The sequence below is a fragment of the Misgurnus anguillicaudatus genome, chromosome 3 (genome assembly GCF_027580225.2).
Source record: "Misgurnus anguillicaudatus chromosome 3, ASM2758022v2, whole genome shotgun sequence".
NCBI classification, from domain to species: Eukaryota; Metazoa; Chordata; class Actinopteri; order Cypriniformes; family Cobitidae; genus Misgurnus; species Misgurnus anguillicaudatus.
In genome coordinates, this window is record NC_073339.2 from 29914454 (window position 1) to 29933368 (window position 18915).

Consider the following 18915-nt stretch of genomic DNA (forward strand, 5'->3'; position numbering starts at 1 on the left):
TGTTTGTTACAAATAAAGTATTTTTAGAGTGCAAACCTTTTCTTGCACATTTGTAAATTATTCTTTGAGATTACACTGATCCTGTAGGCTATCCATACATTTACAGCAATTAAAAGCCTGCTAATTTTACTTCCGTGACTGAAAGAAAACGACTTTTAAAGAGAATCAAAGTGCAAAAAATAACAATTTCAAAACAATGCAATTTTTTTAACATCAATCTTAAACTGGTAGGGCGGTTTCCCGAACAAAGTTTAGATTAATCCAGGACTAGGCCTTGGTTAGGGTGACCATACATGCCATTCTTCCCGGACGCATCCTGGCCAGGATTTGGGGTGCGTCTTCCGGAAGTCGTATTTGTCGACCGCATATGTCATAGAGGATTATTATTATTATTATTACAGAAAAGCAACAGTTACATTTTAAGGTAAGAATGAAACTACGATTGTATGTCTTATGTTTTTAACTGAATGGCGTATGCAGTCAACAAATACGACTTCCAGAAGGCACACCGAAATCCTGGCCAGGATGCGTCCAGGAAGAATGGCATGTATGGTCACCCTAGCCTTGGTTATATTCGGACATTTAAGTAGTTTTTACAAAAAAACATTAGAAAAAACAATACTGGTGTTCATCTTGGGACAAAACAATGTCACTAAAATATGTCAAGATATGTCAATGCAAGATGTTTTTTAATTAAGGCAGATCAAATATGCATTTTAGTCTGGAATTAGGGTAAGCCCTGTCCGGGAAACCGCCCAATAGTTGTAAAAAAAAAAAAACATTGTAAAAACTACTGATAAACTATCAATATGCCACTGTCGAAAATATTTGTGGGATGGGTAACCATCAATACCCACAGTGGGAGTTATAAACTTGTTATGACATTGTGATAACCGCAATGTACCAAAATAGAAAAATATTGACATATTAACAAGTTAACTTCACATTTCTTAGAGATAATTATAATAATATTTTTTCCATTGAATGTGTGCTCTAACACGTATTAAAGTAGTGAAAAACATATTTTAGTAACTGTATGTAAAAAAATTGTACATTTTTGCAATGACGAAAGGCAACAACATTATTTTTCCCCTTCTTTCACACAGTTGACTTTGTTTTTGTCTTTCTGTGTTTTTGAAGCTTTGATTGTGTTTACAGTGCGCAATATAACATGTGTTCATGTTTCACCTGTAAAAAAAAACGCGGTGTTTTTCACACATTTGACTTTTGTTTTCACTATCCTCAAAACTAGCTGATGTTTTCCTTGTTCTATGAAGTCCCTCCTTCAGAAATACGTATTGCGTTTTGATTGTGTAGCTTGTTTAGTGTGTTGTGGTTCGATAGCAGCTTAGCTTGCCATTAGCTTAGCTGGAGACTGACGTATTCCTGTGGGCAGAGTTTAGTCAAAAAACTGTTCTAGTGACGTCATTAAAGTAGGAAGTAGTGGGCTGTAGTTCAAACCGGCCGTTTGCTGCTTTGAAAGGCGAATTTTTTTAAAGAAAATATATCGCCTGACAGTGAACTTTGAGCTTTATCATTTTACAGGTATTATTTATGCTATTATAGCAACATTACACACTAACTAGGGTTTAAAAAATGGGATCAGAAAGAATGTGACCTTTAAATACCTGAAATGGTAAATTGTAATCATGTACTCATATTTAAACAAGCAATCGTACATACCTTAAAATGTACTGTATATATGCTGTCAATCAAATACTTTATTCTTTTCCAACTTAATCTTTTAACATCTGCAATCTTTCAACACACCTCTGTTTGTCTGAACGGCCTGACATACCGTACCAAAATGGTCTCAACCAATGGCTAGACTTTGGGTCGAGAGTACATATGTTCAAACAAGACACCCGAATCTGAGCGATTCTGGTAAAGGCAAAATACACACACTGCTTCCTTTAAAAAACTCTGGAGCTTGTACTCTGCATTGCTTACATAGTGTACTTTAGTCTGAAACACTAAAAAGTGGAATGACATAAACACTGAAACACACTTCTGAATGCCACCAGGCCAATAAAATTACAGCACCAAAATGAACAGTTATAACTGTATGAATCTAGTTATTATGTCCTGTGTGCTGCCTGCCACTAATTCCCCAGAAATTGCACATTTTACCTCTAAATCTCCTTTGAGTTCCATGCAGTTAATCCAATCTAGAAACGTTTGTTAGATATAAAGCACTTAGCACACTAGCTTTAGTGCACTAATTGTGGAGCCATTCCCCTCTGAGCGGTCCGGTGTGAAGTATCTCCCTCAAGGGCACAATGCTAATAGAGAAGCTCTGTGATCCTTCTCTCCACTTCCTGTGTCGCTCATACCAATACGATCTCCGCACTACAGTATTCTGTTACCCTAATCCTTAACCATTATCCCACCACCACCCCACAGTAAGAAAAACATAAAAGCCAGCAGATCAAGTCTTTGTAAAACATCGCACTGTACGTGGGTGGATGCTGATTCAAGGTTTTTTTGAGTTGTACATAACCACACATTACCTTCTCATTTAAACGCGGTCACTTAAGAACACATCTATTGTTGTGACTTCTAAACTCTTGTAAACTCTGCATCATGTATACACACACACATACACGCATACACACAGCCATCTGTAGAAGAGCAATTCAGCTTTACACAAATCCAAAGAGCTTTTGTTTAATGCCGTCTTTCAGTGTGTAATGGGTTTGAAATGCCAACGTCTGTGCGCATGTGTTCAGAAGACATTGATGAATAAACCTGCATATCTTGAATGCTGTTCTACCAAAAATATTGTTTCAGATATGTTTTCTTTCCGTTTATACTGTTAGCCTTCATTATACACTTCTCATTTTCTGTCACTCATTCTGTCCATTCTTTATATATTTACCACTATGCTCAAGCTTTTTTTTCCTATATACGTTATGTTGACAGCAGCACTCATGACAGGAAGGGGGTGGGAGAGACAATATGCTCCACCATTAGAAGGTGAATTGTATCGCTGCCACCCAAACGTCCCTCATATGCCCAATTTCTGATATTCAAGCATTCATTTTGACAAAATAACATGGCATATGTCATCTATTTCCATCCATATATCCTCTCTTGTCCCTCTGCCTCTCACAATGGGCGGTCATGTATCTCTAGCTCTGTTTCTATCTCTCCCTCTCTATTTCCCTCTGTAATTGGGTGTATTATGGGACTGGAGGCAATGAGCATCATGGACATGGCTCAATGCGCATCGAGAGAGAGAGAGAGAGAGAAAGAGAGAGAAGAAGAAAAAGGAGACCAGAATGCTACAGCAGCTTCAGGCAATAACATGAAGAGATTGCGGAGGAGAAGGACTACGCTTTGTCCGAGAGGAGAGTAATGGATGGGAGAGAAGAAGAGAAGAGAGGAAAGTACTGTAGAGGAAAGGAGAGGCGTGAAAGCAAGACGTGATATAGAGATAAGGACAAGCACAGGATCGAGAGGAGAAAATTATTGTGTCTCTTTCTCGATCCAAAATGGACACCCTGAAAAAAGCACTTGATCTGAGGATCTGCAATTTGGAAACTGCTCTTCAGGAGCCAGCTTTCACTTTACAATAAACCTACACAATGAACTATAAACTCCAGTTATTCGCACCGAGAGACCAAACTTGAGCCGGGCCTGAATATACATCAGGTTTAACAGTGGAAGCCACAGGATATAAGTTAATGTTGCTTGCCGTGTGCCTTCGCGCATGTGCGCCTGTGTTCGTGATATACGCTACAGCGGTGCATTCAGTTCCCTCATGCGTAAAATTAAAGAGTCATATCCAGGAAACGGCACAAACGTGACACACACACACATACAAATCCCTGACACGGCAGAACTAATGTGGGTGTTGGTCCATTGGTGACCAGTCAGCTGTGTGTAACCACGACGGTAAGGCCAAGACACCTCGATTTCGCGTTATTATGTCACACACAATACCTAACATTCAATGTACCTGCACACGCAGACACACAAAAGACAGACAAAACACCACAACCAGCCAATTAGGATAACAGGAATGGGACCACAAATCAAATTCCCATATTTTAAGGGGAGGTTACAGAAAAACAGGTTTTGATGACAGTCTCTCGCTGGTGAACTCGAGAAGCAAAAAAAAATGTTCTTTTCGCTGAAATCTCAGTTCCCACAAGTAATATAACACTACTGTAGATGTGAGCGAATGACAGCGAACTGTTAATGGAGGCCAAAAACAACCGATCAAGGCAGTGAACGGGGGCAAACACACTTGGAAGTGTGTATTCCTCACTCGCCGCCGGTTTAATGGCTAATTAGGCAAAAAGCTGGATGTGGATCTCAACTGAGCGGATTTCTCTGTGGCCCCATAAAACAATATAATGGACGCTCTTAAATTCTCTCAGTGTACGTTTTTTTCCTCTCCGTACTGTATGTAGAGGGCCACGAGGAGTCTTGCTGTCCGTGTGGGGAATATTCCAGAAGAGCAGCAGTTATTTAAGATTCAAACACAAGGATAACAGATGGCTACCAAGCAAAAAACACACATGGAGTGAAGGAATCTGACAGAAATAGCTGGAACCTATAAAGAAAACCAAATCCACTGCTTAGTAATCTTTAAATTAACAACACGGCTGTGTATACCAACCACTGCCACCCATTCCACATCAATATTCAAGTTAGCTTAGGGTGCACTCGATCGTCCCCAATCCCCCACAGGCTTGCACTTACACTGTACTTTTATTGATCCGTGTCCAAGCAAGCTTTCGTCGTTAGGATGCGATTGTTTTGAAGAAAACAGGAAGTAAATCGCTTCCTCAACACTGGAGCGCATCGTGATATAAAGTTTGTGGCTTCTATTTTGAGTCATATGGGGCGATTCATCACTTATGCCGCTTAGACATTCACATAACCATGCTACACGCATCAGGGTATTCCAAAAAGCTGGTTATGTGACATACCTGGGTATGTTTAAAATTAACCCCGCTTTCTGGAATACACCCCAGGTTTTTACGAAAGCAGATGAAGTGCTAACATCTCGCCTTCTGAACTGCCCTCTTAGCGGCCGATCACACAGATTGCGTTTTTAATGGTTGGAAATGCGAGGCGGACCGCACTGCCTTTATTTAAAAGAGCAGTGCGGTACGGTTTTTATATTGCTAGGCAACCACCGAGGCAGCTGTCCTGTCAATCAAATGTTGAAGCGAGAGCACTCTTGAAACTTTGGATTGCTGTTAACTATATTAGAAGAAACTTTAAAAACAGGACGCTTGCTCTGACCTTGATCAAGGGTGAGACGTGCACAAACTCGCAAGAGACAGTGAGTGAGTGCAATCTCCAGCTGTTTCAAGAAACTGTAAACATCTATCAACACAACAGAAGGCCCGCCTCTCCCCTCATTTGATTGGACAATGGAAAAACGCGAATGATGTTGGATGCTTTTCCGCTCAGGGTTCACTTTTTCAACTTCAGGCACTCGGAGCGCTCCTGCAAAAACAGGTGGCACGGCAGGCGGCAAAAACACAAGGCATTTGCTGTGCACAAACTAAAATAATGCAAAGTTCAGACTGCACGATTTTAACCCTGGTTTTGACTTCCCGACAGGTTTTGAGAAATCGCAGAGAAATGCCCAAAATCACAGGCAAATCAGTGCTCGTGCACAGTGTGAATTATCAAACACGTATTTTCAGAAAATCATGCGGTGTGAAATGTGTTCTGACTGAAAATAACATCGGCGATGACCTACAGCCAATGAGAGAGCAACATACAGTACAGGGCAGCTGGAACTTCGCGGAGGAGTTATGATCCCAGTCTCACGTGAGAACTCAGGTCTTGCATGCGTAACTGTTTCAATAGCCTTTTTCACACAGTAATTACGATAAATTACCATGAATTTACCAGAATGAATTTACCAGTAAATACAAAAATGTGCTGTTCACACATGCAGTGACGTTTAATCTTTTTACCAGTAAGACATTATTTACACATCAGTATCAAAATTAGGGCTGTGCAAAAATACAGATACAGTTAACTATAGTGATCATTTTTTCCACGACAGTGTATCGATATTTCAATCTCTACTATCGATATTTAAAAAAAACTTAATAATCCCTCTGTGTGCGTCAAATGACCTCCTCCTCTGCCACTGCTGTAGTTGTCGCTGTCCAGTGTATGTCATATACGGCCAATGTCTCCGAAGTTAGCGGCCCTGAAAATGTGCAGAAAATTTAAAAACACCTGCAACTTTTGTGTGGACACACTTTGGCTTTAAAAATAAAAATAAAAAATCTGCTCTATTTTTTTACACTTTTAATAAAAAAAGGAAAAAGCATTGCAATGTATCGCAACATGCATGGTATTGTATCGTATTGCAATACATTGTATCATGACCCATGCATCATGATACGTATCGTGAGGCCCTTGCCAATACCCAGCCCTAAAATACCAATAAACTCGGAGAGAAAGTGGAAGTTACCTGTGGCGCACGGCCGTCGAGCTCAGTGTTGTATTTGTAAACAATGGTGCGTTATGACTTCAGATGCACAGTCCGTATTTTGTTGTTTTCACATCTGTGGCAAATGCTGACGGTCACGAAGTTGCTCGTGACCAAACAACATTGCGTTAGGCGACGTCAAACGGAACCTACGTTTGCACATTAGGCTTCACAAAGGGTGTGCTAAGGACGTCAGCAATTCGGCAAATAGATAAGCTGTTTTAAACAACTTTGGAGAAGAGATTTGGATGTTAACTTCAGGTGTGCTCGACTTTTAAGCAGCGTGTGTGTGGAGATGTCCGTAAACAGTGCGGGGGTAAACGTGTCATCTGTATCAAAACGTTATGATTGGACCGAAGCTGTCAGCACGGTCTGACGTCGTCCATTCTAAATGCCGGTAATCTATATTTTTTGTTCACACGTAGCGCTTACCGGTAAATGACTGGTAATCTTACAACCTCTCGTACTGATTTACTGGAAAGGTTCTGTTCACACATGACCTGTTAACTGCAATTTAGCAGTAAATTATCAATAAAGAATGTATGTGTGAAAGGGACTAATGTCCCTTCTCGCGTGCGTTTGGTTGTGAGACGTAGTTTGTGGACCGGGACAAAGTTGTCTGCGATTCTTCCTATGATTAAGTCATGCAGTGTGAAACCCCCTTTCACCGATCCATCATGCATTGTAAAAAAAATCTGTGTCCCGACTACTTTTAAAATCATGCAGTCTGAACTCGGCATAACACTCACTGCCCATAGAAAAGCATTCAAAAAGTGCCATAAATGCGTCCTGTGTGCTCTGCCCCTTACTCTCTAATGGTTCAGGGACTGGTTGCACCAGCTGTGCGTAAGTTACAACGTAGCTTAGTTACGACGTAAATGGGTACTAAGTTACAACTTACGCATTACTAAATGTTTTTGCGTTGCACCCACTGATCTATATTATTGACTGGATTGCGCATAGACCGCTAAACGTAACAGCGTGAGGTGAAGCCAGCGCAGAGTTTGTGTCGCCATCTTGGTATACCCAACCGGCAGAGGGCGTCATTGACTTCCATTCAAAATCATGTTTTAAATTCACCCGCTTTACAGCGTATCAGTCATGCAAGATTATATTAGGATATGTGTACGTAAATTAACTGTTAATTCTGATGTTATTTGCAATGTTTATGTTTTAATCGAGCAGGAAATGGATTTATAAAAAACCGTTCAGGTGAGTGTGTCTGCTGCGTTCTGTTAATGACACGGGTATAAATAAAGTTTTTTTGACATTCAGCTACACGGTCAGCCTTATTTCTTTAAATAAGTTTAGGTAACTTGTAAGTTTAGATAACATAGAACCAGCAAATTATTGCATGCACATACGGTACAAAGTATGATTATTTATTTTGATTTCAGAATGAGCACATTTGTCATTAATACTAAATATGTTGCGGTCTGTCTGCTGATCTGATACTGCAATGAAGGTGAATGTATAATAACTGATTAAAAACTAAAATGTACAACTTTCAGTAAATTACTATGTACATGCTTAGGACGTTTGTGTTGTAATAATGTACAGGGTAACTTCAGATATAAAAACGAAGACTAGTAAAGTGATGTTTTATCATTAAAATCTGATCGCCTCCGTCCATTGATTTGATAGAATGTTTGGGTAAACCAACATGGCGGCGCGGTGGCTTCACAGTTGTGACGTCATGCGCAATCCAGTCATTTATATAGATCAGTGGTTGCACCATTAAACTTAGTTTTAACGTAACAATACGTTGTAACTAAATATTTATGGAAGCCTCTGTCCATGAATAACGGTTGGAGTAAGAAGTCAGCCAGATTAGATCACATCGATGAGCTCGTAATTGATTATGAAGAGCCACAAGTTTGTCAACGAGTTTTCAAGAACGGTTTTGTTTTCTATGTATCCATCAATTAAAATGAGTTTTAATTTTCTTCCTGTTTATTTTCTCCTCCATGTGTGGGATAGATATTTTCAATTAAAGTATAATGTTTTGAGTTCGATAACGTATGCTTTAACATTTTTTTTTTACTTTTAGTTTAGGTCAGTATTGAATGAGTTTGAAATTTCGTGCTGTTCAGACTATTTCCGGTTACCTATTATAAGGCTTGTGATTGGGTTAAGAAAAATAGACGTCATTCTATGCGACAACGCATTACTTTACGGAGAGCTTACGACCTACTAGCTACGTTCTGCCTTAAGAACAAATGGTGCAAATGAATAAAGTACAGAGTTAGTTATAAACTAGCTAGTAGTTACTAAGCCTCTAGTTTGGACTTTACGTCCCAGTTTAAGTAAGAACTTACGAACGACTGGTGCAACCCTACCCTGGTCAATTTGTGCTCTGTATAAAGACACTATAGAAAGTTTTTATCTGAACGAACAATTGCTTTCATAATTGCTTTTCAATAATTTCAGAGAAGAAAAGCGACTGCAGCGTGATTTGTTCAATTCTTTAGCGTTCCTCTCTATCGCCATTTCTGTTTATAATATAAAATTGCATGTTACTTTATGTACAGTCTTCACGTAGGTTGGAGTCAAATGATGTCAAACCGACATTTCTTGCAAATTGTCCTCAACAGCACAACTAATAAGTCTTTATTATAAGCTTAACGTTGAAAATTGGTGTAAGGAGACAGTTTTGAACCTTGACTTTTTAATGTACTCGCTCATTAACTGATTTTTGTTTATTTTAACCAGGAAGTCATGCATTGCAGCTTTAAAGAAATAGTTCACCCAAAAATAACAATTCTGTAATTTTTTACGTCTTCATGTCATTTTAAACGACTCTTCCTCCATGGAGCACCAGAACGCTGGCTTCAGAAGTCAAATATATATAAATGATTTTGTGACATTCATAAGATGCATTTTGATTTTTTGCAGCACACATTTTAAAATACCTCCATTTCAATGGACAGAAACTCAAACAGGTCTGGAATTAAGTGGTTAGCAAATAATGACGGAATTTTCGTCTATTTTTTTCGACACCCTGTAAGCTAAATCCCCACAGGGGGGCAGATTCCTGCCGGAAATTGTTTTTATAGTGGCGAAAAACAATAAATGTTCAGAAAAAAATGACATTTCACAAAAAGCACCCATTGCTAAGCTAAACACTTCGAGCTATTTTTTCGCTCTTGAAATAGCCCTCATTGTCCAAAAGCTGAAAAAGGAAACAACTGGAGGTTGAAGTTTCCTGTGCCATTCATTACTGATTAAGAAAAAATGCTGCCATTGACTTCAACAATGAACAGTGCCAACACAGCCAGGAGCAATCGATGCAGAGAGCAATCAAACTTCAGTGTGATCAATCAATCACAGGGCTGCTTTATCACACCCACTGCTTTACTCTCCCTAAATCTGTCACTACTCCAAGCCTGAGGGCAGACTGAGAGACCGGCGGCGGACGGAGAGAAGACATAAGGATTTAACATTAATGTCATACTGAGCTGCACTTAGAAGGAGTCTTGCATCTAAAACAACGCTAAAATGGACCGTTGGTCCACTTGATTTATAACACAGAAAGAATAAGTAAAGTTTCAAGGAGAAACCGAGATGCATTGCTTTTTCATATTGCTGCTTTATTCTGGATTACTTTAATGAAATCGCTTCCAAATATAAATACAGTCTCTCAAAGGGGCAGTTCATTCAAAAATGAAAGTTCTGTCATTGTGTGTTTTTCACAAAAAAGTACAAAAATGGTTCAGGATCTGTCAGGCTCCAAAAAGTAAAAAGCACCAACGCTTAAGCGTGCATTTAAAAACACTGGATTGATGCAAATAAATTCTCATGGTGGTAAGTGGGTGTGTAGCAAACAAACACGACACGTCATGGAGTTTACTTAAGTAGATCCAGGAGGAGCATTGGCATGTAATTCAACCAATTGGCATGAAGAGGTCTATATGGCCATCCCTCACCTCTGTCCCATGACAAAAAAAATTTGCAGCATCCCTCCTCCACCCCATCATCATCTCACTCTCTCCTGGTACATCTATCCCAGATAAATAATATTTCAAGCTCAGAGCCCTCCCATTGGACAGCACGCCAAATATGCTTTATCTCATTACCCTATTAATTACATGTTAATGCAAACTTGTGATATTCTGTGAAAGTTATCTGTTATAAAAGACTAAAATCTTGTAAACATATTGCTTTTAAAAAGTTATGAAATATTTTTGGCCATTATAAACTTTTGTAGTAATGGAAGAGCCGCATAGCGTTTCTTCAATCATTCAAAAACATAGGTTTAGGTGTACTATCCCTTTAAGCTGCTCTCTTATGCAGTGGGTAATGCATGAGTCAGTTTATCACAACGGTTTTTACTCTGCACGACGACAACGCTTTAAAAGACAACACAATGATAATGAGCTCATTTTACAAGCAAATTTTCTATTCATGCAAATACGTGTGCTGCACAATCCACACCACAAAAGAAGTGACCTCCCACAGGTGTGCGTCTGCACTACCAACTTTAAACTGTTGTACTGTTTGTTGTTCAGCCATCACTGACTCCATGCAACAACAGCCGATATAAATCAGTTTATAAAAATCGAATAAAATGCTTCTTAGTTGCAATGCTTATTTGATCAAGTCACAATTACAGAAAACAGGTCAACATTTATTATTCAATCCAATGGTCAATACCCTCTCATGCTTTTATTTAAGGGTTGCTGCTTTAAATTTACTTTCTAATAGAGTGCTGAAGGTGTTTTGCATAACAGGGTTTTGATATTGCTGCGAATTGACAGGGCCGCATTTGTCTTTGTCACGCTGTATTTATGATTCGAGCAAATTAGTGGGTCTCTGGGAGTTGTGGACTCCATGTAGACACGGTCAGGAACATTACTGTGAGAAAGCTGTGTTTGATGACATCATCATCACTATTTTTGCCCTGACTTTAGCTTGGAGCAATTCGCGCACATTGCACACCATGACTCATAGCATGCTCTAAACATTATAAGCACGGGTGTACACAAAAGGCCCCGCACATTTCACGCACACTTACATCATGTGCCTTTCTTTACACGAAGACTATACCCCAATGATTCTCTTATGATCACTTAAGCCCCCTAAAAACCTTTTAACCTCAGAAATGGATGAAAATGAAAGCATACGCCCGCATACATACATGGGATCCACTGCTCTCAATGTCCTGTTGGGACTAAAATAATCGAAGTCCTTCAGCAGGCCATTCCAAATCTCAACGTCATTGTTAACTGACCTCCTTATTCAATCACACACATACAAACACCCTCTTTTCTTTTAAAACACAGCTTGTGCACGCTCAGTAGCTTTCAGGTCCTTGCCTGAGTGCGTATAAAATTGATGAATTTGCGAGCGAAAACGAAAAAGAGAGAGATAGAGATGAGGAAGCTGTATTATTCATGTGAATCACTATTTTAGCTTGAAGGACATTCGAAGAATGAGAAGAGGTGCACTCACTAGAACAAGACTACTTCATTTGCTTCAAACGCATGCACTCGTTTGCCCAAAACAAGTGTTAATTATACAGTATATTGTTTTTATATGATAAAATTAACATTAAGATTAAGAACAAGTATTATACACAACAACAACAAGCTGTTTGCATTTTTGTAGTTGTACATTGATTGGACACAAAATAAAGCTTTATGCATGCTGTGTTTGTGAACTTGTTGCCTGTAGATGATGATGAAAGCATGTTTTGTGGAATGTGTCCCAACGCCTTTAGTGTGATATTAACTGAGTGGTATATATTACACACTGACCCATGCCATGGCACTTAAAACATATACAAACAATTACACATATACAAACACACATTAAATACACTGCATAAACAGATAAATTCTCACCAACCCACATATTAGAATTACACAACATCCTCATCAAGGCAAACCAAGAAAACCAATGTGAAAAATACAGCCCCACCCTGCGTGTGAACTCTCGCTAAGAAATTCAACGAACCACCCACTTACAAAACATGGCGAGGGAGCATCTTAACCAGAAACTCAAAATCTCGTATCGCAAATCCACTTGCGCAAACACAGGGTTGGGCAAACTTTACGAAAGTTTACAAATAACACTCAGTGGCAATCTTTAATAGACTTTTAATTGTCCATTATCTTAAATTGACTGTGGTACGCTATCAATTATTTCAACTATTGCAACAATTGAAATATGTCATCTGTTTATAGCTGGTAAGAAATCAAGTAGCCGACCGATATTGCAAATGGCATAGCATAATTTAGAAATAAACTCAATGTGTAATTGCTCAATGTTTTGAAGATGCTAAATGACTTGGAACAGAAATGTTTTTCCCCCCAAGTCCACTATATGAACCATTTTTCTTTCTTTCTGCTTATATCTATTTAGACCTACAGTATAGTAATATGCTGCAGAAATCATTTTATAATTCAATGTCATTTTGAACAATTTTGCAATGTTAATTCTTCTTACTCCAACAGACAAATATATTATAGATTTAAATAAGACCAGGCGTAACCGCCTCATCAAAACGCATCAGATATTTTGGTTGTGATTGATTTCAAGGCCTTACCTGTTCCTGTAGCACTCTAAAAAATGCTTGGTTATTTTCAACCCAGCACTGAGTCAAAAAGAGACTTGTCCAGTCCCATGGGTTGTTTCTACCCAAAATGCTGACTTGTTTTAACCCATTGTTGTGTCAAATATAAACATTTTCAGGATTTATTTAAACCAACAGCTGGGCTCATCCATTTTTGACCCAATGTTGAGTTGAAAATAACCCATTGTTTAGTGTGTAGTGGAAAAGTTGTATTAGTAAAACCAAGGTCGTGGGTTTAATTCCTGAGAATGCACAGATTTATTAAATATATAGCTCGATAGTAAGTTGCTTTGGATAAAAATGTGTGCCAAATATGTATATGAAAATACAGCTTTTGATCAAAATAGTGACTTAAGTAAATGTATGTAGGATAATCCATATTGTATCCCTATTGTATGCATTTCTATAACAAAGTGATATGTGACATGAATGTGCTGCCATCGGTAGAAGTAAACCTGCGTGCTTCCTCCTAATATAGGTCATCCACATGAAGTAAACAATCATCAGTAAGAGGAGAGGACTCATCATTTATTACTTTAATAATAAACATAATTGTGTATTGTTTACTATTATTAATTGTTAATAACCATGTTGTTATATTGTACATTTAGTTATATGTATGTTATTCCAAAATTACATATTAATGGAATTGGCAGACACTTTAATCCAACGCAATTTACAATGCATTCAATTATTTTCTTAGCAATGTGTTCCCTGAGATCAAACATGCATATTATTTTCATATCATGTTCAGAATGACATAAATCCCACATGTGTTTTGAATCAAGGTCATATGGTTTTACACAGATCTGTAAGGGGTTTAGCTGCATTGATGTTTTCAAAGCTAAAGGATGTTTTTATTTTGAAAATGCCTTCCTCCTCTTTCTTCTAGATGCTGCCATACCGACACATCTCCTGTGCAAACAGACACAGGCACAGAGGCAGAGAAAGGCACAGTCCGCTGGCGTTGACAATCTTATATAAAAGGAATACAGACCGGCTATTGAACGGTATGATCACCGATCCGCCACACGTTGCCTCTAATAAAATAATTAAAGCTAACGTTTCATTACGTCAAGAGCTGAAAGGCTACGACTTGTACACTGAAACACGCGCTCGCGCGCACCGACGCCCATTAAAACACCACGCACGACACACAGCAAAAAGCATCCTGTGTCCAAAGACCCCCCACCTCTCTCTCTCTCTCTCATACACACACACAATGACATAATTCAGCTGCCCGATATGAAGAGTTTGAAGAGTGTGAACTACAGCATCATCGCCGCTCTTAGCCAAACGTCCACTGTTTGATTTATTGAGCATTAAGAAATAACGTCGCTTCACTGAAAACCATTGACTCACCGCATCTTATAAAGCACTTGAATGATCCGATCCGGATGTGCTCAGCACCATCGGACTGTGTGTGATCTCACAACGGTCCTTAATTCCCGTGACAATGTGTCCGTGCTTGAATACAACACGCAGAGAAAGGAGGCACTGATGCTTGATCTTCCAGATGCGCCGAGGCACACACGGTGTGGATGAAAGCGATGTATCGAGTATTCTCCTGCTCTATGCCCAATGGGTCTACGGTACCATGGGGGATCGGAGCCCTTGTTTTGTATCCCGATCAGTGCTTTTCTGGAATTTGAGCAAAATGCGCAGAGTCGGTCCCGCGATGGCACAATCCGCGAGATCAGCGCCAGTCCATCGCTAGATCGTCCGTGCTCGGAGGGCCGCGACACGACAGCTAGAGAGCGAGTGCCGAGAGAAAATGACAAGCCAATTTGGAAGCAAAGTGATGCTTGATTCAAGGATGGAGGGTGGGAGGGAAACAGAAAGAAAGGGAGGAAAAGAGAGGGGCGGTGAATCAGAAGCTGGATGACGGGAGGACCAGAGCGCGCTCTGGTGGCAGAAAGCATGCAGAGCAGTGAATGGTCAACCTTATCACCTGCAGTTATGTAACGCTCGTACGATTTACCAGTTCATTCATTTATTAGGCTACAACCTATTTTTGTTGATATTGCTTTAAGCTTTTTTATTTTTTACTAAATCAATGATAACTTACTATGACAATAGTAAGCCAGAAAATAATATCACATATACCAATTGTAAATTGTGATCTCGCGCTAACTTAAATGTCTCTCATGAGCAGCAGTAATAAGACCTGACGACTTTGTTATAAATTGGAAGAGAGAGAGAGAGCCCTACATCCATTTACATTAAACTCACGAGCATCAAAGGCGCATCCGGGACATGCGCGTTGACATTCAGTTGTCACTCACGTAATCCCGCCGACTGTCTAAATTATGTTGGATATTTCTAACGCCACATTCGACATTTGAAAATCTCGTTTAAAATGGATTCAGGGCTTACGGCCACCCGACGACACGACCGCAAATGTTTTCCATGAGCTGTGAGGAAAAACCTGTTGATCTGGAGGTGAATGTGGGGTGAGAAATCAAAATTGATTGATCTTGGTACAGTCTAAAACAGAAAACGATAAAAAAAAATGCGTCGCAACTGTCAGTTACACCTGACAACAGCAGGCAGATTTTACTTCTATTTTTCAGTTATTGAATGTTTATTATTTTGCTTAATGTTATTTTTTTACATTTAATTTTTCAAATGAAGAAGTGTCAGAGCCCACATTTCATGCTGTTTATACCGCTAATTCGCAATGGTTTATGTTAGCTCGTTGGATAAACTAGCCTAGATCCCTGATGATTAAAACAATAGAAACCATCATAAAATTCTAATGGATTTATTGGTTAATAGTATTGTAACTTACTGCTTTTAGTAAAAAACTCACTCATGTGTTGTTTTTAAGGGATGTTAAAAAAATAGAACACAATTAAATCCTATTGTACAGTAATACGATCAAAACACACTACAAAAACTTATTTTGTAATGGTTTAATGGTGAACATAAAGGGTTTATGTTATTTGTAGTGGAAACATTAGAATTTTTTAGAACCTTTTTTGTTTATTTTACATCCCTTTCATGGGCCATTTATAGATTATATTTACACATCAGTCACCTTTACCCTGTTTATACTTTTCTTCACGTTAGTCCCTGAAGGCCTACTTAAAATACAGACGCTGACGGACCTATCAGATACTAAGGACATCTGTCCAGGGTAATTACCGTCGTTCACAGTTTAAGTCCGTTACAGATGCTAAATCTTCCTGGTAAGCGCCTTAACGGAGCAAACACAACCACGCGTTCAGTACAAGAGAACCTCGCGAGATTCCAGCTCACTTTGCGTCAATATGAATAACAGATTGCACCAGGCGTTATTAGTGAGATATGAAGTGATCCGTCAGCGTCATTCAGAAAAACTGTCATCGGTTCCATAGACAAACACGAGCCAAGTTGTACCACTCTCACTTTTTGGTACACGTCACTGCACCTGTCACAGGTAAGCCCTCGCATACCAATGAGAGATTAAGTAGCAGAAAGCCAACACTTGGGTAGGCTGAGAAAGGACGAATTTGTTTGTTTTCGTTGTTGTGTATCTTGCATATGCTTATGAGTTTTATTAAAATGGAAACTAATGTGACTTTACTGTACTTATCTTTTTACAGATGTCAGAAAGAGTGCAGTAGCTGAATACTCAAAAAATTTGAAAATGATTGGTATGTACTGTAGTTATTTTACGAAAGCTCTCCTTACACCCTTAGTATGTCGTGTTTCTCTATAATAAAACATTTGAAGTGACAATATCTCCATAATGTGTCCATGTGTATGTGTCTGTGTGTGAAGATACACAGCGTGCTTTGCTGGCATTGGAGCGTCTGCAGGAGAGGCTGAAGGAAAGAGGAGAACTACCCACCGAGGAAAAACTCAGTCTGCTCAAGAGTGTTTTACAGAGCCCCCTGTTCCACCAGTTACTCATCATGCAAGAAACTGGACAGCAGCAACAGCAGGTCAGAGACTGTACCATCACCCTCTTAGTACATGACATAAAATCAGGCATGCGACACCACTGCAGGATTCATAACATAAGAATGAGCTCTTCCAAATTATAGTGCTGTCATAAAACGTATAATGCTCTCCTATATAGTTTAATTACCAGAGTAAAGTATGTAAATGTATGTATCTGTGTCGTTTGTATCATATAAAATGAGGTCAAAAGTACTTACATCAGATTGGATGATAGTGGCATAATTATGACTTACCACATCTGCATGTAGGCTATTGCACGTCTCTTTCATTACCATGGTAACTGATTCTGTAGTACCCAGATGTGACATGCACGGAATAAAAGTATACTTTATGCTGATGAGCAAACGTTGGGTTTTACTTGACATTGAGATTTACATTTTATAAAGCAGTCCTTCAACATGCGCTCTGCAATAAAGCATGCAATGGTATTCAGCAGACAATGCTTTGAGACATAATGACAACAGTTTGCATTTTCTGTTGTATTGTTGGTTGAAAACCCACAAAGGTTGTCAAAAACTATAAATGCACTGATATAGTATGAATAATTATTACAAAAATGATGCAATAAATAATCCTGGTATCAGGGTAATTCAAGCTTGAAGTATTCCTTAAAGATCTGCTAATCTTGTGTTAATCTTGAGTAGTACTGCATCCCTCATATCTCCAAAGAACCGTTAGTTTTATCAGATTTATAAAAGACAGATCAGCTGTACTACTTTTCCAGTAAAGAACGAGCCCCTGGAGGAATACTGCGGGCGGAGCGAGTTACGAGCAAGCAACACACACAAAACATTATCCCACTATCTTTGGACAACTTATGATTCCCTACATTTTCATGTTGTTTACATTATACGCAATGATTGACAACAAAACAGACATTTAATGCAGTTTTACTTATCGCCTGTGACTCATGACCTGGTTAGGGGCGCCCCATTTTTTAAACATCCAGCTTTAGACAAACACACTTGCACTCATCTGCTACCCCAGATAAACAAACTATACCCATTGTTTCCATAATGCTGGCTTCACTGGGAAGCTGAACAAGCTTAAATTTCCCTCACAAAGAAAAATATACTTCTCTGGTGAAGTTGATTTTGTGTCAGCTCTTGGTCTCATAGACTGTAAAAAAAGATGGACATAATGTCCCTGACGTCACCCACAGGTTTCTGAAGATTGTTTTTGAAGCCAAAAGTAGGCGGTGCCTGCCGTCGCCAACTTGGCCATGCGTCACCTCGCATCACTCGTGGATATCTGAAAATGGGTAAAGAGGCGGGACGTGGGTGAAGCTGAGGTGGCTGGTTGCTGAAACCACGCCCCTCTAGCTCGACTCTAGTGACAGCAGTGGCTGTTCAATCGTCACTTAAGTTGAGTCACAAAGACACAATTGTCATGTAGGGCAAATTGAGCTAAATAGGCCAAAAACACTTTTTGTACCAGACTTTAAGCATATTATTTTCTGCTGTAAAGATGGCCATTTTAACATGAGGGAGGGTCTACAGGAATTGACTCACTTTTGGAGCTAGCCTCCAGCGGCCAGTCGATTTATTGCAGTTTAATTCACTTCTGTATTGGCTTCATCAGAGAGATTGTAAGGTTGCCCCTTGGCTATTCCAGGTAAAGTGCCCATATAAGGACTTCCACTGTACTTTCTGCACTCAAATTGCCCATGGAAGAAATAAAGCAAGATTGTAATGTATAAATCTCTTATGTTCGAAAAAAACTTTCCGAAACTTGACCCTGACGAAGTGCATTCGGCACAGAAATACTATATCATACATCCAACTGCTTTTTGACACCTTGCCTATGTTTGTTATGAGGAATCCAACAGTGTTAATAAGTCAAAATGCATGAAATAGCTTTAGAAGCATGTTTTGCTGGTCTTCAGTCAGTCAAGATTTTTTGTCATAGAAATGTATTTTTA

The 18915-nt window shown here is 39.2% G+C and overlaps 2 protein-coding genes across 9 annotated transcripts in view; one reads left to right on the plus strand and one right to left on the minus strand.

Annotated features, from left to right (window-relative positions):
- Positions 1-14895, minus strand: part of adgrl3.1 (adhesion G protein-coupled receptor L3.1) — a 144158-nt gene extending 129263 nt beyond the window's left edge. For all 3 annotated transcript variants that reach the window (XM_055205409.2, XM_055205408.2, XM_055205405.2), the window contains exon 1: positions 14409-14895. The gene's annotated coding sequence lies outside the window, so the exon portion shown is untranslated. The remainder of the gene's footprint in view (positions 1-14408) is intronic.
- An 8-nt stretch (positions 14896-14903) lies between these two features.
- The window catches only part of LOC129444633 (multiple PDZ domain protein), a 60520-nt gene continuing 56508 nt past the window's right edge, over positions 14904-18915 (plus strand). For 3 of the 6 annotated variants that reach the window (XM_055205399.2, XM_055205403.2, XM_055205404.2), the window contains exons 1-3: positions 14904-15002; positions 16634-16684; positions 16812-16975. In XM_055205399.2, coding sequence (XP_055061374.2) covers positions 14981-15002; positions 16634-16684; positions 16812-16975 — 237 coding nt within the window. In that variant the 5' untranslated portion in view covers positions 14904-14980. Of the gene's footprint in view, positions 15003-15034; positions 15500-15548; positions 16468-16633; positions 16685-16811; positions 16976-18915 lie in introns of those variants that run through there. The other 3 variants (XM_055205400.2, XM_055205401.2, XM_055205402.2) reach the window with 3 other exon arrangements.